General features: G+C 45.3%; 1 protein-coding gene across 6 annotated transcripts in view; it reads left to right on the top strand.

Annotated features, from left to right (window-relative positions):
* Positions 1-24,401, top strand: part of DLG2 (discs large MAGUK scaffold protein 2) — a 1,048,787-nt gene that overhangs the window by 754,320 nt on the left and 270,066 nt on the right. For all 6 annotated transcript variants that reach the window (XM_066618862.1, XM_066618867.1, XM_066618866.1 and 3 more), the window contains one exon: positions 21,811-21,935. In XM_066618862.1, coding sequence (XP_066474959.1) covers positions 21,811-21,935 — 125 coding nt within the window. The remainder of the gene's footprint in view (positions 1-21,810; positions 21,936-24,401) is intronic.

Here is a 24,401-nt window from a genome sequence, read left to right as displayed (position 1 = left end):
TAGGATTGGCTCTGTTTGGCTTGGCTCCCCTTCCCTCCCTTCCTGCAACCTGAGCCGGGGGGGGGGGGAGAGAGAGAGAGATCATGAGGGACGGGAGCCCAGCCCAGCTCACAGCACTTCTCCCTCCCAAGGGAGGGAGGGCTGGTTGGCTGGCCAGCCGGCCAGGCAGGCAGGCAGGCAGGCAGCAGCAGCAGCACATGGACAGGCAGGTAGGCATGCAGCCTGGCAAGCAGGCAGGCAACCCAAGCGAGGGAAGGAGGCAGGGCGAGGGGGCAGGTGAGCAGGCAAGTAAATGTGTGTGAAAGTGTGGAAGATCCCCCCCTCCATTTGTGTGTGTGTGAATGGGATCATAAACTGGCATGAAGATTCCCCCCCCCTTATTAGGGTGAATGGGATCATAAACTGGCATGAAGATCCCCCCCCCTTATTAGGGTGAATGGGATCATAAACTGGATTGAATTCACTCATTCATTTTCCATCTCTAATATATTCATTTATGTAAATTTATTCAAATTTGAAATGTAAATTAATTCAGCCCCCAACACAGTGTCAGAGAGATGTTGTGGCCCTCCTGCCACACCAACTTTGAGCACCCCTGGTCTATACTGATGCATTCTGGAGCAACAATGGAGGAGCAAGAAACCTGAAAGTGGGTCTTTAAAGCTATTTTCCCACTGATTTCGTATCCACTGATTTTTTTTAGCCACTGGAGGTTCTGGAACGGAACTGCATTGGATAACGAGGCACGACCTGTACTTGCTCTATGCCTCTTCATAAAGGCAAGAGAAAGAAGCATTCCTTCTTTTTTGGGAGCATGTTGACTTTAGAGTGCTTTAATTGGTATTTTAAATTCCAGGTTTTAGTAGTTATTTTATCCATTTTATTAGCTGGGTTAGTTATTTGAATACTTTATGGCTGATAAAGGTTTTGTTGACTGTTGACTATTTGAATATAAATTTAAGCTTTCAATAAAGGAAAGTGTATTTCTATTATTAGGGAATTAATGAGCTCAAATTTATTGTTAATTTGAATTTTGGGATATATCTTAATATAAGTACTTTTTAATGCCTTATTTTACTTACACACACAGCCATAATAAGGACTCCAGCATACTCTTGCTAGGAATGGCCCTGCTCTCCCTTGTTGGAGGTCTTTAAACCATCTATCAAGGGTGTTTTAGTAGTGGACAGGGAATTGGGCTCAATGACCTTGTAGTTCCCTTTCAATTTTGTTTCTATAATATGATCCTAAACAAATATTATTATTATTATTATTAACAGTATTTATATACCGCTTTTCAACTAAAAGTTCACAAAGCGGTTTACAGAGAAAAATCAAATAACTAAATGGCTCCCTGTCCCAAAAGGGCTCACAATCTAAAAAGATGCAAAAGAATACCAGCAGACAGCCTCCAGAACTAGAAATAAATAGTACGAGTATTTAGACAATGGTACTGTCCTGCTTTATAAGGTTGATGCAAGGAGAACTGAGGTGAGGTGGATGAAATCGTTTGAGTACTTAAGAGTTTTGCAGCATTTTTTCCCCCTAAATATTATTATTTAGTATCTGAAAATATGCCTCTTGTACATAATTTGCTAAGATCCATTAGTACCAGCTGGGAAGATCTTGACAGAACTTCCAACAGATGGTTTCGCTTTTGACATTTCAAACCTGAACATGTCTGTGGGAGCCTGGGCTGATTCATTTTTTTAAGTTTTACCATTCTTTTATTCTGTTTCCCTACTTCCATCAAAAACCTCACATAAGGTAAAATGATCTAAAATAGCTCATAATGCAAGTGCTAATTATAATTACAGTCCTGTTGTTTTCCATGAAAATACTGGACTTTTTCCCCATAATGCATTGCATTGAGTCTCAGTGATTTAAAGGTGACAATTAACAGTAGTGACATAATCAGGCAGATTCAATTTCCAGCATGGATACTGGATTTCTATGGGTGTTTACGGTTATCCTCAACTTTGTTTATATCTAATTCTATCCAGTTTACTTTGCATTAGGGAAATTATTAACTGAGCATTGCACAAACTAGGTGAATATGGAGGGAAACAGAGGCTCACAGCCCAATCCTAACCTGTGCTGGAAACAGTCAGGCCTGCTGTCCTGTGCTGTATCCAGTGCAGGGTTGGAGGTGGCTGTGCCACAACCTGGGGCAAGGGGATATTGCACTGCTCCAGCCACCACAATGGGGCTATGCAGATCTGCGCCAGCTAAATCACTGGCGCAGATTCAAGGAGCCCTGTGTTAGGCCAGACTGCTTAGGAGGGGGGTTTAGGATCCGGCTTAAGTGCCGGAGGCTAGTCCCACCTCCCTTCCAGGCCAACGCGATTTGGAGCCAGATGGAGGTGCAGGTGGGTGAGAGAATCTACTTGCTGCTCTGAACACTCAGGCAGTGAGCATGCGCACCCCTTCAGTAACCCCTGGGTTTTCAGCCCAGAAAACCTCCACATCACCACAGACGAGGCATTTCAGCCTTCCTGGCCATGCTACACCACTGAGAAGACCATAAGTAAAATGAAAAAAAATCTTCATCTCCCTCCTTCCATCCAAGTAGTATTTAAATCATCCCGTGTAAGTTAGTTTTGCATTGGCGTTCAAGATCAGAGTACAGTGTTGTGTGTGGTTTAAATACATGTGTTTTTAGCTTTTATTTTGTCACGTCCTACATTTTCCTTGGATATTCTACATTTTGAGGTGCCTTGTCCTCTTTTGCGGTTTTGACAACTGGTTACCCTGAATCCAGTCCAGGGTGGACTTGGGATAAGCCCTAACTGAACATAGGTGGCCTTACTACTGAGTAGTCGTGCATAGGGTTCGATGCAGAAGAAATTTTTGTTGGCAACCTTCAGTCTCGAAAGACTCTGGTATCGCGCTCTGAAAGGTGGTTCTGGAACAGCATCTAGTGTGGCTGAAAAGGCCAATTCGGGAGTGACAATCCCTTCCACACTGGGAGCAAGAGCAGTCTGTCCCTGGTCTGTCTCCCTGGCTATGGGCCTTCCTTCTTTGCCTCTTTGCCTCAGACTGTTGGCCAAGCGTCTCTTCAAACTGGGAAAGGCCATGCTGCACAGCTTGCCTCCAAGCGGGCCGCTCAGAGGCCAGGGTTTCCCACTTGTTGAGGTCCACTCCTAAGGCCTTCAGATCCCTCTTGCAGATGTCCTTGTATCACAGCTGTGGTCTACCTGTAGGGCGCTTTCCTTGCACGAGTTCTCCATAGAGGAGATCCTTTGGGATCCGGCCATCATCCATTCTCACGACATGACCGAGCCAACGCAGGCGTCTCTGTTTCAGCAGTGCATACATGCTAGGGATTCCAGCACGTTCCAGGACTGTGTTGTTTGGAACTTTGTCCTGCCAGGTGATGCCGAGAATGTGTCGGAGGCAGCGCATGCAGAAGAAAACTGCTTGATAAATTATGCAAGAAAAGTCTTCCATCTCCCAGTATATAAGCTGATGCATATTTCATGTGCATTTAAAAAAAAATTAAAAAAAAATTAGCGAACAGGGTGGTATTAACAATGGTTTCATAAAGCAATGGAGGAAAGCTCCTGTTTAATTTCTCTGCTGCCAGCAACTGCATTTGTGCCACGAGACTGCATTCCGTTGATTGTACCATCTTTTGCCTCCTGCTTGCCAGCATGTAATCTCATTGCTGCAGGTGTTCAGCTGGCATCAGGTTTGGAGTTTTATCATACTGTTGTTACTCAGTCCAGAACAACAGGAGGCCTCTAGGATAGTTTAGGTTTAATTTAGCATGAGCATTTGTTAATGGTAGTTGAAGCACCAGGAATGCCCTGTAGTGCTTTACAGCATAAGCAAAAACACCCAGGATGGATCATTGCCCTCCCACCTATTTGTTAATGGGAGAAGGTGGAAAGAGGCGAACGTCTGTAAGCAAACTTGTAGACTTCATTAATGTTGAGTGATGGCCAAAGCTGGAACTGGGGTGAAGCCTGAGGGGCACCTGCCCTGGGCACTATGACAAGCAGGGGCGCATGCACAAGTGAAGTCACAACGTCACATGACGTCATGAAGTCTCTGCCTGGGCACCAGGGCAGTACGTTACGACTCTGATGATGGCTAAGCCAGGGAACACCAAAAAGACTGGCTTAAATAATTCTAGGAGGGGGGAGAGGAGCCACTCTTTGGAGCCCTTGGGATACCAGGGAGTACCAGGGAGGCAGAAAGAAGCAAGAAGAATTTGAGACCGTGTCATTTAGGATGGCAAGAAGCCCCAAGATGCTGAGGTTGCTGTTCACACTTCCTAGGAGGAAATCTCATTGAAAGCAGTTTATTTAATTTTGAGTAAACTTGATCCAGGTTGCACTGTGAAAGTAGGATCACTCAAGACATGAAGGTCATCCCCTGTCATACCTGTGGTGAGAACCAAGAGTCACTGCAGGAGGTTTTGGTCACTTAATGGCAGAACATTTGCTTTACCCACAGAAGGTCCCAGTTCAGGGACTGGGACTGGCATTCTCCATCCTATTAATGTCACCCAAGAAGTTGGGTTGGAAGAGATCGCTGCAGCTGGCAATCCAAATAGATTATGCTGAGCTGTATGGACCGGTGGTCTTCATCAACCCTGCAGCTGGAACACTGACTACTAGAGACCTCTGTTCAGGCGTGCACCTCCTTAACTTCCAATCTCTTTGGCATTCTTAGGGCCAGTTACATGTGTGTTTAATTGCACGGTTGGCCCTGTTAGGCCTTAGTTTGATTAGAAATAGAAAGTGAAAATAGAGAAAGGAAAAAGTACTTCTTTACCCAGCATGTAATTAATCTGTGGAACTCCTTGCCACAGGATGTGGTGATGGCATCTGGCCTAGATGCCTTTAAAAGGCGATTGAACAGGTTTATGGAAGGAAAGGCCATCACAGGTTACAATACATGATGGGTATGTGCAACCTCCTGATTTTAGAAGTAGGCTACCTCAGAAGGCCAGATGCAAGGAGGGCATCAGGTTGCAGGTCTCTTGTTGTCTTGTGTGCTCCACTGGTGGGTCACTGTGGACTAGATGGGCCTTTGGCCTGATCCAGTGGGGCTCTTATGAGGGAAGTAGTTAAATGGGGCAAAAGTGCAGCAGGGGGTTTTGTAGGGGGATTTAGTAGTTTGTTCCCTGCCCAGTGTTAGTTTCTGATCATGCATGCACACACTTCCCCATCGTGCGCTATTTTGTAGTAAAAAAAAGAGAACCTATTGGCTTTCAGCAAAAGTTTTTCTTTTTTAAAACTGTTGCATGAGGGGGCACATGATTGAGATAAAAAACCAGTGGGGGCAAAACTACTAAGCCCATCTCCCCACCATGGATTTGTCCCATTTTATACCTCCTGACTTGCTCTTATTAAATCTAAGCCTTGACTGGAGGCAAGTTGTGTGATTGTACATTTGATTGCACATGTAACATGACTCTTACTTTTGGTGGCAGGATAAATTATGCGTCAGAAAAGCATACATACACATTCATATGTTTTACACAATGCATTCATCATGCATAAACTTGTGCTTTCTTGGTCCATAATTTGGAGTCTCCGAAATGCACTGTCATACAACAATCTTACAAAAATTTACTGAACTGACAAATTAAGTTTTTGAACTAAGTAGATATATGTACTCTGTGCCAGTTTGTTGCACCAGGGGAGCCAAGGTTTGATCTTGCAAGGTGCTGAGCACTCCGAAAAGTTTAACGGAGCACTAATTGTAAGCCAGGGAAGGCCGCTGAATGCAAATTCAGCTTCCAAAGAACATCATAGGATGGGGCCAAAATGTAGCACAGAGTCCTAATTGGTTTTTTTATAAGTGGTCCCCAGAGCCTGAAGATTGTGTTTGGAGAGCGTACAATAAAAAATTTGGCTAGCTAAACTGATGGTGTTTTTGCAGAGTCACTATGATGTATCAGTTAATTTGGACAGCTTATATATTGCTGCTCTGATTATTGTCATGTAGAGCTTGCAATTTAGAATGGTAAATCTTGGGCGCTGTCCACTTCCCCTTGATGTCAAGGGCAGAACTGCCATTGATTTTGCATTTTTGGCAGCGCTCAGTGGCATCTCTTTTAATTCCCCAGAACACTTATGGCATTGTGCATTGGTTGGTCTCACTGAAGCCAGTAATAGGGACAAGAAATTTCACCCCCGTTCCATTCAATTACTGCTTCTCTGATTTGCTCTGCCTTGCCTTCTACTCCTCCTGAATTCCCGTTTAATACAATAATTTCTAAAATTGATTCTAGAATTGGAGCACTGAAAGTTTGCCACAGCTTTTCAGTTCATTCACATTGTTTTGGCCTTTAGTGTGACCACACTTGCATGTTGATAAGCTCCTGCAAAAAGCAATCCTGGTGCAATCATGTGTATGAATATTTACCAATGCCCATATGTGCTTCCAAAAAGAAGCGTCGTACAATTGCATCAGGTTGTTTTATCAATGAGCAGTGGTTTGTAGGTGGGAAAGGCGTACAACTAAACCCAGGGAAATGAATGTTGTGGCACATTGTGTGCGCTCAGTGCACCATACAAACTTGGAAAATAAAAATTGGAACAATGAAGAGCTCCCATCAGTTCCGCTTTGGAAACCAGATCCGGTAATTTAGACATCTAAAATCTGGCTGCAGATTTTGGATGCATCTGTAGCTTGTGCCTTATGAGCAGCTGCCTTCATTAGGCCAGGGAAAAGAGTTTTATTTAGTAGGCTATTTGTATTAATATTTTTAGACTGCTTTCCATCCAGAAGTGCGTTCAAAGTGTCATGCAATTAAAAACAGCATTAAAACAACACAGTAACTAAAGTATCACACAACAGGAGCAACAAAACCATAATCACTGCAATGTATAGAAAGCTAGGCTGACCATTCAACTCAGGCCAAATGTCAAATAAAATAAAAAGGTTTTAGAACCCATTGGGCAGCCTTTGGCAAAGGACCCAGCAAGCCTCCTGGGGTATAGAGTTCCTCAGCCTTGGTGCCCACCAGCAAGAAGTACAGTCAATTCTCATTGTCCACTGGGACTAGGTTCCTGGAAAATCCAGCACAATATCTTCAAAATGTGCCATTCCAGGGAATGAACACCTTCAAAATAGTCACCGGTATCTTCAAAATTGCTGCTGCAGATTCAGAATGGCCCTGTGAGTAGCTTCAGAATGACTGTGGATGCCACAGATAGCCAAGAACAGTCAGCGAATGGTGCGAGGTCAGTCACACTTCTGTTCCAGCGGATAAGGGAATCCATGGAAACAGAGTGTGTGGATACGGAGGACTGACTGTATAGAGAAGATAGCACAGCACCTTCTGCATCAAGAAGGGATCAGGCAAGAGGAGGTGAAAGACATGTCTAAGACCTTGGTACAACTGAAAGAGCACAAGAATGCTTCTAATCTATGGTTGTTGTTAATATTAGTGGTTCTCAAACCTTTTTGCACCAGGACTCACTTTTTAGAATGACAGACAGTCTGTCAGGACTCACTGGAAATGATGTCATTACCCTAGACTTGATGTCATGGTTGGCAGTGAGATAATCAATTTAGGCTTCAAACCTAAGCTGCGATTAGCCAGAAGTTCAATTACGGAGCACACTCGTTCTGTTATTTTGCATACCTCGGAATTCAAACTTTCAAGCTTGGAACTCAAAACAGGCTTGGATCCTTCTCCAACCCACACAATCTTTCCAGCATCCCATCTTCCTACCTATTCAGGGCAAAGCCTCTCTTCCAAAGCATCTTCTCCTCTCTTCAGGAGCCCATCCTGCCCAGTAGCTCTGTACCATGTATTTTCAACTCTGTTCTTTCAGTGGTGGCTGAGCTAGGTGCCTCGCAAGTCACAACCCACCTGAAATGGGCTCATAACCTACCTGTCCTGACCCACAGTTTGAGAAATGCTGGTTTAAGAACATAACATAAGAACAGCCCCACTGGATCAGGCCATAGGCCCATCTAGTCCAGCTTCCTGTATCTCACAGCGGCCCACCAAATGCCCCAGGGAGCACACCAGATAACAAGAGACCTCATCCTGGTGCCCTCCCTTGAATCTGGCATTCTGACATAACCCATTTCTAAAATCAGGAGGTTGCACATACACATCATGGCTTGTACCCCGTAATGGATTTTTCCTCCAGAAACTTGTCCCATCCCCTTTTAAAGGCGTCCAGGCTAGACGCTGTCAACACATCCTGTGGCAAGGAGTTCCACAGACCAACCACATGCTGAGTAAAGAAATATTTTCTCTTGTCTGTTCTAACTCTCCCAACACTCAATTTGAGTGGATGTCCCCTGGTTCTGGTGTTATGTGAGAGTGTAAAGAGCATCTCCCTATCCACTCTGTCCATCCCCTGGATAATTTTGTATGTCTCAATCATGTCCCCCCTTAGGTGTCTCTTTTCTAGGCTGAAGGTTTAAATAGAACCAAGGTTTAAATAGTACCAAGCTAAAGTAATTGTCAGGACCTCTTTGTTCCTTAAGGTCTTCTGCACTCCTGTGGGGCAGGCTGCCCAAGCTCATCCTAAATAACCCACCACTGTTGCTTGCACTTTAATATACCTGGGTTCCTCCTGAGCAATCTTTTGCCAGAATAGAACTGCACACACACACACATTCAAAGCAGAAAGTTTATTAGAGAAAGAAAAATTACATCTTACTCAGGCAACCAATGCTCACCCTGCCTAGGTCAGGAGAGAGATGGAAAAGTTCCTGGGTTCAGTATACATGTAGCATGGAAAACGATAAAGTTAACTTGGTCTACACTACTTTGAATGCTAAGTCTAACTACCAAACACAGTTTTAAATTGGCAGATCAATACTCATTCCAGCTGCACTTTGTGTGGCAGATGCCAGGCTCAATGGCCAGGAATAGACTTTCACTGCATACATTTGTAGGAAGTTTCCATGGGACCCATGAGGTGTCAAGCACCAGTAATTAAATCAGAAATGTGCTGAGTCATGTCACCCCAAGTTGTTATCCAATCATAATTCATGTCACAATGTGTCATGTGTGGTTGGTCTGTGGAACTCCTTGCCACAGGATGTGGTGACGGCATCTGGCCTAGATGCCTTTAAAAGGGGATTGGACAAGTTTCTGGAGGAAAAATCCATTATGGGTTACAAGCCATGATGTGTATGTGCAACCTCCTGATTTTAGAAATGGGCTATGTCAGAATGCCAGATGTAAGGGAGGGCACCAGGATGCAGGTCTCTTGTTGTCATGTGTGCTCCCTGGGGCATTTGGTAGGCCGCTATGAGATACAGGAAGCTGGACTAGATGCGCCTGTGGCCTGATCCAGCGGGGCTATCCTTATGACCACCTTGTCTCCTTCTCCTCAAGCTGATCTCTCACACGTTACATTCCTTACTCTGCTTTATGTTTTAAAACCAGATTCAATTCACAGATGTAACATTGAACATAAAACTGCTCTTTTTCCGAGGGGAAAAACATCCAAAATTTCCCTTGAGCAAAATGGATTTTAGAGCACTGCTCATTGATGGCTTACATTTTCTTTATAATAACAGAGTGTAAAATCTCTGTGCTCCGTAGCCAATGTTGTGCTCATAGATGCTCTCAGGTGGGGTTTATTGCATGCCATGGTTTTGGATTTTATCACCCCCCATAGATGGGGTGCGGTGTCTTGTCTTCAAGGCCAAACAATGTAAAACAGTGCCCCATTGCCTTTCTGAGGATGGTTGGTTGTCGAAAATGTTTACTTGTCTGCTTGTCTGGTATAATTACATTCCAGGATCTCTCAGGGTGGCTGTCAAGTGAGCATTCAAACAAGCCACATAAAATCCCACCTAAAAAACAATATATATTGTTAGATAGCAGCAGCAAACATTATGGAAGGTCTCAGTCAGAAATGGTGTTTCCCCAATGCAAGGTATGGCAGCATCCTGAGACTGTGCCATCACTGAAAAGGCCCTTTCCATGGGCATCAGGAAGCAGGGCACATGAAGAAGGGCCTCAGAAGAAGCTCTTGGAATTTAAGCAGTTTCATACAGGATTAGGCCACTTTTTGATTCTGAGATCCCAAGCTATGTAGGACTTTGAAGGGTAAAACATCATTTTGAACTGAGCTTGGAAACTGTCTGGCAGCCAGTGAAGTTATTTAAGAACTGGATATATATGCTTTATATCACTTAGGGCGCAATCCAAGCCAGGAGGCTTGCGCTGCACCCAACATAGTTTTGTTGGCTGCAGCGGCTCAGCCAGGGGCAAGGGGAAGCTCTTCCCCTTACCCCTGGGTAAGGGCTGCTGGCCCCAATGGGTTTCCTCAGACCTGCGCCACCTCTGGAGGTAGCGCAAGTCCGAGGAGAGCGGAGCGGCTTGAAGCCGGGTCCCAGCCCCGCCCCTGGCTCTCCGTGCACCTGCCACGGGGCCACCCATTGCCCGCTCAGAAACACCCCCCTCCTGCCTCCTCCCTGCCCCCCCCATGCCTACCTTTGCCGCTTGTGTCAGCATGGGCGTGTCGACACAAATGGCGATTAGGAAGCCGCCGTGGAGACTTCTGCCAGCCTCCACGCTTCGGCACATTTACATGCGCCAGCATGGCTTCCTCCCGTGGAGGCACAAACATGCTTTACGGCATGTTTGCGACCCTCCTATGCCAGCCCAAGGGACTTGGGCTGGCATATGGCGCAGTTAGGATTACACCCTTACAGGGCAACATGAAGGGTCTGAGCCCCACTCTTTTATAACAAAAATTCCCATGGGAACCATGGAAACTATTGTGGAGTCAGCTCCTCAAGAAGCTCCTTTTTGTTTCTTGATGGCTCTTAGCACATAACCTTTGACTGAACTGTACCCTAAAGTTGATAAGGGAAATTAAGGTGTTCTGTATCTCTAAGATCTTTGTTACCCCAAAGTCAGAGCACTCCCACAATGTGGTTTGCTGACAGATGCAAATCTCCTGACCAAGCAAGGTGTGACTAGGCATAGAATTTCCCAATAGGCAAATTCACCTGCATGAGAGTGGGATGGGGAGGGGGGTTACTTTTCCCAAAGGTTTGGCCTTTTACCTGAGGCCTTTGAGGCCTGATGCTTAACCATCAGCCTGAGCAAATGTAATGATGCTGGTCTGCGTCATGCTCACTTGGCATGTACCCAGCATCATGTACACATATGAAAGGATGCATCCGGGAACCAAACCAGTAAGTAATCCTTGGTCAATTCAAGTTACGTTAAAGGCTTTGGTTTGGTCCGAGAGGGGAAGAGTACTAATAGCCGAGATGCTTGTTCCATTTGGTGCAGATATATGCATATGTCAATGTCTGAGAAATGCATCAATAATTCACTGTTTATTTCCCGAAGTATGCGTGCCTGTGCTTGCCATTAATTTCACAAATGACTTTGGGCACACGTCCTCTGCGAGCCAATCTCTGCCACCGATATGGAAAACGCAGAAGCTGCATTAGGCACTGAGAATATACGTCCTCAGAAACGAAGCCCTTGAAGCTGTAGTAAAAATAAATTGTTTCTCATCTTGAAATCATTTTTATAGATCGTGAACCGGAGTCGAGAGATAGAGCAAGTCACTGATACCATCTCAATAGGCAGTTAAAATGCCGTTGATGGTGGAGATTATTCAGCTGCTTGCAACAGCCATTACAGCCCCTTCAGGTTTCATTGATTGCATTGTGACGTTTGTATAGATGTAAGTGCCTTTGGGATCCGAGCCACACAGTTTTGAGATGTAATCAGCATTCGATTTAGGTGATCATCTACTGGAGATTTTGTGTTCGCTGCACCTATATTTAGGCACTTTTTAGCTAAATGCTGTGCCTGATTTCCTGTTGTTTCTGCCAGTGTGGGAAGAACAGTCCCTCTGTTTTTCTAAGGATCAAACTACATGTTATGAGAAGCACATAATTGGCCCTTATTTGCTTGAGATTTTTGTGGGGTTGGGGAGGAGGACTTGTTTCCTAACAGCCACAGGTGCCTGATCTGGACTGGGACCATGGTGAGAGCGAAGGGTTAAACTGAGCCAGCCCCTCCATGAGCTGAACTGTGGCAGTTGCTCTAGGCAGTGGGTTGATGGAAGGCACTGCTTCTGTTCACTGCCTTTGTTCACTGCCCCTGCCATCCTTTCCCCACTATCCTTCGTCTTTCCACACGCCTGGATTTAAAATGGAATAGGGGAAGAGAGCGGGAGAGAGTGTAAGACCAAAGACATTCTAGCCTATTGCTGTCCTCCACACAGTAGCATAGCGGGGAGGACAGTATGGTAAGTAATGCAGGCACCACAATGTGCCGTGTAAGCGGCCCGTCCCACTTGCTGTTAGAGCCATTCCAGGCATAGACAGCAACACACAGGCACTTACTGAACCAAACGGCGTCTCTTGCGCCTTGCTGTTGCTTCCTGGAATTTATCCAACAGTGAGTGGGAAGGGCCACTTACATGGTGCATTGCAACGCCTGCAGTACTTATTGTGCGACCCCCCTCTGGCTATGCTACTGCCTGCACGCTACCTCTTTTACTCTATTGCCCTCTTCCCTTTTTAATCCAGGGAGCATAGGAGGAAAAAGAGCAGTGGAGTTGGAAGCAGTTCTTTCTGCCTTGGAATGCTGTTGTGCTAAGGGCTATGTATTTGACAGAGGAAGGCACTGCAGCCCACCAGGTGAGAGAGGTGGTCTCTGGCACACTGCCAAACCGTGGCTGGATTTTGGGACAGCCCTGGGGTTCAAAACTCTTGCCTCCATTCAGTAGTTGTGAGCCTGCCACCACCGCTACCCATGGTTGCTATTTAGGAAACAAAACTAAGAGTGCAAGGGTCAGGTATCTGCTTAACGTACCACAGTGTGTCAAGAGCAGATGCTTGACTCTTGTGCACTAGTTTGGCCCTAACTTGCCTTTCCTTCTTAACAATCTTTGGTTAAGACAGAGGCGTCACTTGGGTTTGCATCACTCAGTACAAGACCTCATTGTGTCGCGCCCAAGATGGACCACCTCCCGTACCAGACCATACAGAATACATTACAATATCATATGCACACCCTAAATGCAGTGGCATCACTAGGATTGGTGTAAATCCCATTAACTTAATTTTAATATATAACAGTACAGGTCACCCAACAAATCAGTAACCAAGTTCTGAGTTAAGAATATCCACTTTTTGTTACACAGGGCAGTTGTGTTTTCCTTTTCTAGTTATTTGGCCATAATGCTTGATAGAATGTAGCTATTCAACACCGTTTGTTTCATTGCATTCTGCAATAAATTATGCATCAAGTGATATATAAGATGATGGTATTATTGAAAAATACCAAGACTTCACAATTTTGGCCAGTAGTGGTGTCACCCCCCCCCCCAAGTGTGTCATCCGGTATGGTCTGCAACCCCTAATGACACCACTGGGTTAAGAACATAAGAAGAGCTTTGCTGGATCAGGCCAAGAGCCCATCTAGTCTACTTACTTGGATCCCACAATGGCCCACCTCCTGCCTCAGGCTGCACTCAAGACAGCAAGACAGGAAAGAAAAAGAAATGAGGTTCTGTAGTGCCTCCCCCCCCCCCCCAAAGGGATTCCCTCTAACTGCAGTCTTGGGCCTTATCAACTTCTTTGGCAGAATGAGGTGGTAATGAGATGGAGGGTTTCTGGGTTGGTAGAAGGAGCTGAACTACTTCCAACTGAAGGTGGGGATCACATTCTGAATGCACCCCTACATAAAAAAAAGTGTGATGGGTCTCAGCAGGAGCAGAAGGTGTTGAAAAAACAAAGGTTCCTGTTAAAAATACCATAAAGTTCTCACTGTTTTTCCCTCCCACTCCTTCATGACCTGTCCCTGCGGATGTTCTCTTGCTTTGGAAGTAGGCTGAGTAATTGATCTGGGGGAAGGAGCGTGTGTCGTAAATGTAAAGCCTTCTAAGCAAAAACATTGGGCCCTGAGCTGCAATCTGTGTGATCGATTATGTTTACTTAGAGCTGGGGAAAGTGCTCCCATTGTGATTGAATAGAGAGGTGCCTTTGCATATCTGCCAGGAACTCAGCCTGCTGGAAGCACGAATGGAAGAACGAATGGGTACAGGCGTTGTTGAATATCTGATGAGGAATAGTCATACTGGGTTAGACCAATAGTCCATCTAAGTCACTGTCCTGCCACTGACTCATCCATATCCTTCCACTCATTCATACTTACTAACTGGGCAAAGGGGCACCTTTTCTCAAATGGCAGCTGAGCTCTTATACTTAGGAGGGGAAGAGCAAATGTCAATATTTGTCCCAATATAGTGTCCCTCCCAGCAACTGTTGCTGGTGTCTCCTTTGTGTCCATTTGCAGATTGTGAGCCCTTTGGGACCAGAAGTTATCTGTTTATTCCTTTGCTGCGTGAACCATTTTGGAGAGTTTTCTTCTCGGAAAGCTTTTACCAGAGGTGCTGTGAGATGTATGTAACATGCACGAACACTCACACACAGAGGGAGGCAGTAACCATGTTTTTGGCCTTGGTGGACCTCCCCAGCCCCACACCCCAGGATAAACGTCCACGATGGTGCCTTTTGCGGGATGTCACTGTCCCCCCTGCACGCAAATCCGCTCCCCACTTACCTGGAGCGCACGGTGCCCCATGTGACTCCAGGGCCCATTGGGGAAGCCTCCTGAAGGTTCCCCAACACTTTAAACTGTGCTTTCAGAAAACCAGAAGCACAGTTTCCGACCCCATCGGGCGCCTGAGAGAGGCTTCTGCAGGGTCTTAAAGGTGCACAAGATCCACACCTGGGGCATTTGCCCCAAAGCGTGAATGGGAGGTCCGCCACTGGTTGTCGATTTGCTGAGCACAAGACACAGAAGATGCAGTAGCAGGGCCAGTGGCCAAGGTTTTAGTTGGGGTGGTTTCATCAAAGCTTGTGTTGATGCAGGAGACATGGGGCTGCTTAACCGAGAAACTGCAAGGTCCCATCTGAAAGCAAATAGCAAGGAAAATATAGGAAAGGTTTTGCTGGGCAAACTCAGCAGAACTTGGGAGTAACCTAACTTGATTTCATGAGCAGGACATGAAACAAAGGAGCAGAAAATGCTTTTCCAGGGAAAAGGTGCAAAGAAGACTCTGTCCTGGGTGCCTGGAGGAGAAACAGCAATTCCTAATTTGCTGACAAGGTGGGGGCAGATACCCTCTTTTTCCAGGACACGACCTCTTTTAAGCCTCATGTCCTGGGAAAGAACTTGAATGCCCTCCTTTTCCCTGTGAGCGGGTCCCTGCAGGCATCACATAGCCTTCTTGTAATTAATAAATCATGTGCAATAAATTATATGTAATATAGTTTTAAATTTAATAATATAGTGTTTAAATTAACCACATGAAATCAATATACAAGTGTTTCTGGCTTTTATTTTGTCGTGTCCTATGTTTTTCTTGGATGTCCTCCATTTTGGGGTGCCTGTCCTCTTTTGCAGTTATGACATCTGGTCATATGGGAGTGCCTAATGTAGCACACATTGGTCACTCTCAGAAACACCATATTAGGTGAAACAAGAATGCAGGGAGTTCAAAGACTATGCTTTGGGGGTCTTGGGCCACACCTTTTGTAGGAACCTTTGCTATAGATGAACATTGAGTCTTTTATGGGATGAACTCATCCCAGACCATCCTTTGGAGATGGTTCTTATGTCCCATTGTATCTCCCCTTGATTGTGTTGAGTCATAATTTTGCCTTTCACACGAGACATCGGAGACTCATGATCTCTTAGTACCAACTTTGGTCAATGGAGACACTAAGTTCTCATCTGCCCTCATTGCATTCACATATGCCCTCTTAGCATGCATCCTTCACCATAGACATGGTTTTTTATGCATACTTAGTAACACTGTCATCGGCATCAGAATGCTGGACTCGATGGACTATTGGCCTGGGATGAGTCCAAATGCCCTGTAGTTTTGCAGGTGGTGAAATTGGTGATTTTGGTGATTGGCAGGACAAAAGCCAGTGGAACATATCAAGAGCGGTGGTGCTCCTCGCACCAGGTGATGGCTGCCATTTTTCTTTTCCCACAATTCCTCTCTGAATGACACTATATTCTGATGCAACATTATTTGGCGGGGAACAGGTTTGGGGATGAAAATGGCAGCTGCCAGCTGGTGGGAGAAGCAATCACTGTGAAACAAACAATGAAGCAAAACAAAATGGTGAGCCAATAAAGGGATCTTGGTGCACCTTTCACCCTGACATTCTCCCTCACACTGAAAACTTTAGTTCAGCTTTAGATCTTCAAGGAAGTTCCTTATAGTCTACTTTTCAAAAGAGAATGCTGAACTAGATGGACCTTTGGGCTGATCTGGCAAGGAACTTCCTGATGGTCTTATGAGTTTTGGCCTGTTCTAAATAAGGCTGTTTTTGTTAATAATAGGTTCAATTCATGAATCAAGCCTTCTGATTGACAACCCAAAGAAAACCCTTCCAGGAGTCTTTAAGAGCCTGTGTACTGCAGACAGATTTGGAGCATAGCGAGTCCCTCTGCAAATAGCCAGGGAGAAATCACATGTAAAGTGTTTGCCATCTTGTGTATTGCGGGTGTGTGTACTGAATGTACTGAACCTTGACAAGGGGGTTTGAACATTACAGGAGGCACAGTGGCAGATGACAGCATGGGCCACGTGCAACATAATGAACCGGCTTCAGAGTTGCAGAACTCCTACTCCAAAGAGAGCTTTGGCTGATGGGGGCGAAGTGGGAAATTGACAAATTACATTTCCCTTGGGCGGAATGGAAAGTACAAAAGTACCTAAAAAAAAAAAATTCAATAGCAGGCACGGTGATAAAATATGTGGATATTTCTGTTCTCTGAAGTGAATGTAGATGACTGTTTCTGCAGAGAGGGTGAAGAATGTTTAGTTGATTCAGAAGAGACAAAAGGACGTGCGTACTTCGCACAATGCATAATTAACTCATGAATGAGGCAACGTTCCTTAAGGTTGGTTTCCCCTTTGGAATCAAATTTAATGTAACAATGTGTTCAGGCATTTTCAGTGAAAGCTAAAGTATTACATTTGCCTAGTAAAACAGCCAGTCAAAAGAATCTGTTTGCAAAGTTAAAGCCAAGCCAAAATTGGCCTTATTCAGTATTGTGCCCTGTTCCATGCACCTCCAAAAAGCCTGTAAAAGTATGGAAACTAGCTTAGTGGTACAGCCCTTGCTTTTCTTGCAGAAAGTCCAGGTTTTTCCTGTTGAAAGGACACCTTCATGAGGCTTTGGGGAGCCATTGCCCGGTAGAGTCTTAGCAAAATGGACTACAGTAAATGGTAGCCTCACACATTTGTATGGTGGAAATACAACCTTTTCACATTCCAGAGCTGTTTTCAGCCCTAGGGTTTAATTACAGTGGTTAAGGATTGCACTAGCTTCACTGTGCCTTTTTTTTTACACCACATGTTTGAACTCAGTTTTCAGAGGAGGAAAGAATCAGGGGTAATCTTTTCTTTCTTTCTTTTTTTTTTTTTTTTGGTGATGCGACAATGCCTTGTAGAATGCACTCAGTGAAGAAGCAAGCCAAAGCAACAGTGTTGCAGACCCTGTTGATCAGGTCAAGGATTGCAAGAGGATTAATTACTAGCAATTTCCAGGATCTTGGAGTGCCTAGAAGGGGTTCTGCCCTCTTCCTTTGTGAGGTTGCTCCCATGGGGCAGAGCTGAAATAGTCTTTGCAGAGCCACTGACACACATTTCCAGATAAATGTTGGGAGCTGGCAATGACTCATTTTGAAAAGCTTGCTGCTGATTTTTTCCCCCCTTTTTCTTTTTTCCTTATCATTACTTAGCTGTCAGGGGATGTTGCCTTATTAACCTGTTTCTGAAGGTTGGGTTATGGGAGAGATTGCAGCGAAGGTGTACGAAGGAGGGTTGAATTGACCACTACTCACTCTACTTGGTGAATACATTTGGAGCATCAAAGTACTCCATTCTTTGGATAATTTGGGGGCAGCAATATTGCCTATAAAAACGTGCCATTTATGTGGTCTTCTCCTGGCTTTCTGTCTCAATTACTTAAAGTGATGCCATCATATAACCCAGGGTTTTTCAAACTGGGGAGTCACGACCCCCAGCCTGCGGGCCCTGGCCTCTGCCCCCTTAAGGGGCGGGGCAGCCAGGAGGCAGGGAGAAGGCTTACCAAAGCCTCCTGTAGCCTCCCAGGGGTGCAGGAGCCCTGCGCGACTGTTTGCAGGGCTCCCTGAAGCTTTAGAAATGAAAGTGGAGCAATCGTGCTCCACTTCTGCTAAACCGAAAGTGGAGAGCAATTGCTCCACTTTCACTTTTGTAGCTTTGGGGAGCCCTGCCGACCCCTGGGAGGCTTCAGGAGGTTCTGATAAGTGCACCCAAGCCCCTGCAGCCCCCTGAGTGGTGCGATCCTGGGGATCGCATCGCTGCCCTCCTGCTACCTCTCCCTGCCCCCATAAGGACTTACAGCGGTTTTCAAACTCCCTGAGAGTTTGAAAACCGCTGATATAACCCAATCTGTTTTGCCATATCGTGTTGTGAGATGATTCCCAAATTGGAATGTCACCCTTTCACCAAACGGGATGTGTTGGGGAGGTTTGACACAAAGGGAGGAGAAATGTGGGAGCTAGCATGGGTGTGGAGAAGAAGGGCAACCAAAACCATTAGGCTGAACCTTTCACCAACATCTTGGTGCGGGGAAAAGTGACCACCCACCAATCCACCTGGGACAAACGGTTTTGCTGATTGCCTTGCAGAAGCCTAATTGGCTATAAATTGAGTGAATTCACTGTTTTCATCCTGTTCTTCACTGTTTTCATCCTGTTCTTGCACAACTGTAGTCATTATTGGTAGAAAGCCGAACTTTGATCACAAATGGAAAATACAGTGCAAGTGTTCAGAGTGATGACTGATAAAGTGGGGTCTCTTTTCAACCTGCTTTTGTTGTCTCATGTCTTTATTGAGTCTGGAGGCCATTGTCATTTGTAGGAGATTGAGGGCAACTTTCCAGCACTGATGCAACCATGCCAACAGGGCCTATGTTGCATCTTGCATTGGTGAGGCAGTCATGGAGGCTTCCTCAAGGTAAGGGAAACATTCATTCCACTACCTTGGGGCTGCACTGCAGCTGCATCAGCACTGGAAAGTTGGGTAGGACCAGGCCCTGGAACTCTGAAACCTAATTCATGGCCTCACAGAAGTAGACCACAGCTGCGATACAAGGACATCTGCAAGAGGGATCTGAAGGCCTTAGGAGTGGACCTCAACAAGTGGGAAACCCTGGCCTCTGAGTGGCCCACTTGGAGGCAGGCTGTGCAGCAAGGCTTTTCCCAGTTTGAAGAGACACTTGGCCAACAGTCTGAGGCTAAGAGGCAAAGAAGGAAGGCCCATAGCCAGGGAGACAGACCAGGGGCAGACTGCACTTGCTCCCAGTGTGGAAGGGATTGTCACTCCCGAATCGGCCTTTTCAGCCACACTAGACGCTGTTCCAGAACCACTTTTCAGAGCGCGATACTATAGTCTCCCGAGACTGAAGGATGCCAACACATAGAAGTTCAAGCCTCATAGAAGGAGGCATGTAGAGGCACACACAAGAAGAGGCCTACAACTATACATACATGGTCCATAAAGTCTAGAGCAGGGGTGTCAAACTCATTTCATACAGCAGGCTGAATAGCATTCCTGATGCCTGCTGAGGGCTGGAAGTGATGTCATTAAGCAGAAGATGATGTCATTAAGCAGGTCATAAACAGAAATGAGCACTTTTTTCTCCCTTAGGAACTCATTAGCTGCAAATGACTGAAGAGAAAATATGCAAACCTTGATCATATTTTCAAGATATGAGACAGCCCAATTATTATGCGGGCTGCCCTTTCAGCAGTGCCATCTCAGCACTGAGAGCAGCTGATGGTGTTGCTGGGAGAGCCCCTGAACTAGATAAAGAGCTTCTGCAGGCCTTATGGTTGACACCCCTGGTCTAGAGAGTTTATTAGAAACCTGACACACTCAGAAGAAAGAAAGAGAAGGAAAAAAGATATAAAGAACATTGAGATGTAAGGATAAGAGTTCCAAACTATCCATATTTATACCCAGCGGAGTATGTGTACAGCACCTTGGGAGCCTCTCTGTCTGCTTAAAAATGTAATTGTACCGTCTCCTAAGAGAATATTAACAAGGAGCCACTCTGCCAAGAGGCTCATTGTCGCATAGAACATTTGTGTCTGCAAATCTGCTCGGCACGAGCTTCATGTTTTTATGTATACCTGTGACACAGCGTTCACTGACAAGTGACATCCTTGAAAAGAGGCATTTGGAACCGTTTTATTTTTTTCTGATAGCTGCTTTTGTTCAAATTCATGGGAAGGCCAGACCTGGAGTACTGCATCCAGTTCTGGTCACCACACCTCAAAAAGGACATAGTGGAAATGGAAAAGGTGCAGAAGAGAGCAACCAAAATGATTATTGGGCTGGGCCACCTTCCTTATGAGGAAAGGCTGCAGCATTTGGGGCTCTTCATTCTAGAAAAGAGGCGCCTGAGGGGGGACATGATTGAGACATACAAAATTATGCAGGGGATGGACAGAGTGAATAGAGAGACACTCTTTTTCCTCTCACACAACTTCAGAACCAGGGGACATCCACTAAAACTAAGTGTCGAAAGAGTTAGGAAAGACAAAAGAAAATATTTCTTTACTCAGCGTGTAGTTAGTCTGTGGAACTCCTTGCCACATAATGTGGTGATGGCATTTGGCTTAGATGACTTTAAAAGGGAATTGGACAAATTTCTGGAGGAAAAATCCATCACAGGTTACAAGCCATGATGTGTATGTGCAACCTCCTGATTTTAGAAGTAGGTTGCCTCTGAATGCCAGATGCAAGGGAGGGCACCAGGATGAAGGTCTCTTGTTGTCTTGTGTGCTCCCTGGGGCATCTGACGGGCCACTGTGAAATACAGGAAGCTGGACTAGATGGACCTTTGGCCTGATCCAGTGGGGCTCTTCTTATGACCCTGATATGTACCATGATGAGTTCTTGAAAGAAAGTGGAAAACGTGTGAGTCTGTGTGTTTGGGGAGGCTTTGGTCAAGGTAGGTGGTCTCCACCTGCATGAGTCCACCTCCTCCTCATTTCTTAATTCATTCACTGTCTTATAATGGGTCCAATCCACACCATTATTGCAGATGGAGAGAGTAAGGTCAGTAGTGGCTACTGCTTCAACTGTTCCCTCCTTTCCCTGCTTGCTTACTTTGAGAGGACAGGTAAGCAGGTATTAAGAGTAAGGATAAGGTCAAACAAGGTCTGAAGGCTCCAGAGCTTAGCCTGCTCAGAGGTGAGATTTGGCAGGTACCTGATGATTCCAACTGTGGCTATAATATTCAAAGCCCTGTAGCCAACGTTGGTCCTGGTAGAATCATGAAGCGTCCCTTAAAAAGAACACATATAAGTAAAACCATTTAGTAAACCACTAAGAATTTATTTTTGTTCTCTGGCGTGCTGTTGAATAGAGCATGACGAGATGCTGCAATCCCTGGGCAATTTATCTTAGTAAAGTGAGGAGATGTGTAGCAACGACAAACTAATCTTTGGGTATTAAAGTGGTGCACTTTAAAGGCTTCTTCTAGCACAGCGTTTTAGCAAATGGGAATCAAATCAATATCTACCACTTGAAATTCTGTGGGCAGATTCGCCTTTTCTCTGTTCAGCTGAGCAGTATTTTGATTTCAGTGCCAAGTTTTCGTCAAAGCTTTGATTTAAACCACCAAGCGCTTTCTTTGTTATATTTCAAGTTATTAAACAGGGAGTCTTAAATAGTCGGAACTGATCTTTCTGTAGCGGGTGGTATGTGGTTTTCTTTTTCTTGTTCTCACCTTTTCCCATGCATTTTTTTTTCCCAGGGTAATTCTGGCCTGGGTTTCAGTATTGCTGGAGGAACAGATAACCCACACATCGGGGACGATCCAGGGATTTTCATTACTAAGATTATACCAGGAGGAGCTGCAGCAGAGGATGGAAGACTCAGGTAATAAGTTGGACATCTAGGAAACTGTGAACCATCTTGGAAAAGTTTCACCATTTGTATTTTGGCTTCCCTCCGAATCCCTCAGCTTTTACGTAAACCAAGCCCTGCCACAACCTACAGGTGTTTTGTGCATCCATCCCATAGAGGGCTTCATTTGTGCAAGAGCATGATGCAGAAGGTTGGCAACCTTCAGTCTCGAAAGACTATGGTATAAGCCTATAGCACCCAGTATTCCCAGGCAGTCTCCCATCCAAGTACTAACCAGGCCTGACTCTGCTTAGCTTCTGAGATCAGACAAGATCAGGCATGTGCAGGGTAACAGTTGCTGATGCAGAAGAAGCTCCTGTTTACAGCACCAGGGCTTAAAAGGCTAGTAGTGGACACCATTTTTCCTTGCACTAAGATGCCAACATTTTGTGCAAATCTCTTTTCCCTAAAACAGCTTCATTTGGATTTCTACCACAGCTATTTGCTTTCATCAGTGTTGAGAGGACAACCTTTCTGTTCTGGCCTGTGGCTCTGGCCAGGGCTGGATGTTTTTTTGGGATCTGAGGAGGAAGCAAGTCCAGTCCCAAGCTGTCATAAAAACAGTGATGTAACTAGGGTTTACGTCACCCCCTTTATGGACCTCCTACCATGCAGTGCCCTGGGCGGTGATGTCCCATTTCCTTGCCTCCTGCTGGTTTTTTGGCAATAACTTTTGATAGCATAGAGATATTTCAGCATAGTTTGTTTCATTGCATTCTGCATGAAAATATGCATCAAATGATATATAACATGACAGTATTAATTGAAAATACCAAGATTTAAAAATTTTTTGCCAGTAGTGGTGTCACCCCCCTGTGTGCATCACCTGGACTAGCCCACACACCCACACTCCACTAGCAACACTACTGCATAGAAGAGCTTTATTTGTCTAAAATCTAAGAGCACCAACTTATAGGGGCATCTCCAGGCATAAGGCTTACAGTATTCCCAGGCATAAGTCTTACACAGGCAACTCCAGGCATAAGGCTTACAACATTTTCAGGCAACTCAATGGGTGGCTCAGCCTTCTAGCATCCATCAGCAAGGCTCAGGAGCATAGCAATGGCTGAATACAAGGGCTTATATAGGCTAGACTAAGTGTTACTAAAAATAACATCATAATTAGCAAGAACAGGCGAATTGACAACGAAGTAGCATATGTCCCAGGTTCTCATCATTAAGAGACATCTTATCAAACAGGCAGCTCATAATTTGCTGACCTGGTACAACAAGGCAGGTTCCCATCATTTGGGAGAAGGGCTATCAAGCAGGTGCAGCTAAATTGATACATGTGAAGAATTAACATAGCCGTGAGCTTTTGGGGAAAACACTCTGGAATGCATCTTATCATCCCATTCTCATAACACCAGCCAGATGCAGTGGGAATTCAGGTTGTTGTTCTGGGCCCAACTGCTCATGACTCTCATGGGAACAGTTCTGTGGGAAAGCAGACAGACCACAGGGGCTGAGAGATACATAGAAGATGACTGCCAGTCAAGGAAGATGGTTGCCAGGCCCTATAGCAGCTATTACCCTTTCTTTCAGCAGAAGAAATCTAACCTGGGCTTTTGTTCAAACTTTCTTGCCCCGATAGCAGCTCCCTCCCAGTGTAGCATTGATTGCAACATCCTGGCTATAGGAAACACCAAATTCCTTTATCATCAGGAAGTTAATCTTTGACTGGTGTGATCAGCCACTGCTGTTTCCACTTGTAATTTTTCATTCTGTGGATGACAAGTCTATACAAAATATTATCCCCCTCCATAAGAAGACTGAGCCTCTGGACCCAACAGCTCATCGAATCTCAGATAATAGCTAGAGATGTTCATGATGGTGAAGTTGCACTGAAGCTGTTAATTACTGTTCTGAAATGAGTGGCAGAAATATTTTCTGGAAGAAGATGACAAAGCAACAGAGTTTGAACCCAAAACCTATGAAATTTGAAATATGAAGGAATAGGAGCACAACCTGATCTAGATTAAGGGAAAAGTCATCCTCAGTAAAAAGCATGTATCTAATGTGGGGAAGGCCAAAGGTTCAATCCCTGGCAGCGTCTTGGTTAGTGATGGGAGATAACTTGAAAGACACTGCTTGTCTGTGAACACAGTATTAAACAAGGTGAGACAATAGTCTGTGGGCCCAATCCTAAACTTTGTGCACCAGCTCACCACCAGAGTGCACTGTTGCAGACGTGCCATTGGACTAGTGCCATTGGACTAGCTCTGCCTGGGGCAGGAGGTAGGTGGGACAGGTGGAGCTTTGTTTTGGGTCACCATAGAATCCATTGTGGGAAGCCATTGCAGGGCTACTCTGTTTACTCAGGGGGACGGAAATCCCCTTCTTCTGAGGAGCTGCCAGCGGCTCCCTGGAGCATGCAGGATGTGGCAGTAGCCATTTTCAGCGTTGCTGCAGCCCCATGCGCCAGGCAGCTCAAGATTG

This window comes from Tiliqua scincoides, chromosome 3, assembly GCF_035046505.1.
Source record: "Tiliqua scincoides isolate rTilSci1 chromosome 3, rTilSci1.hap2, whole genome shotgun sequence".
NCBI classification, from domain to species: domain Eukaryota; kingdom Metazoa; phylum Chordata; class Lepidosauria; order Squamata; family Scincidae; genus Tiliqua; species Tiliqua scincoides.
Note: the sequence above shows the minus strand (reverse complement) of the source record. Positions and strands in the feature narration are given on the sequence as shown.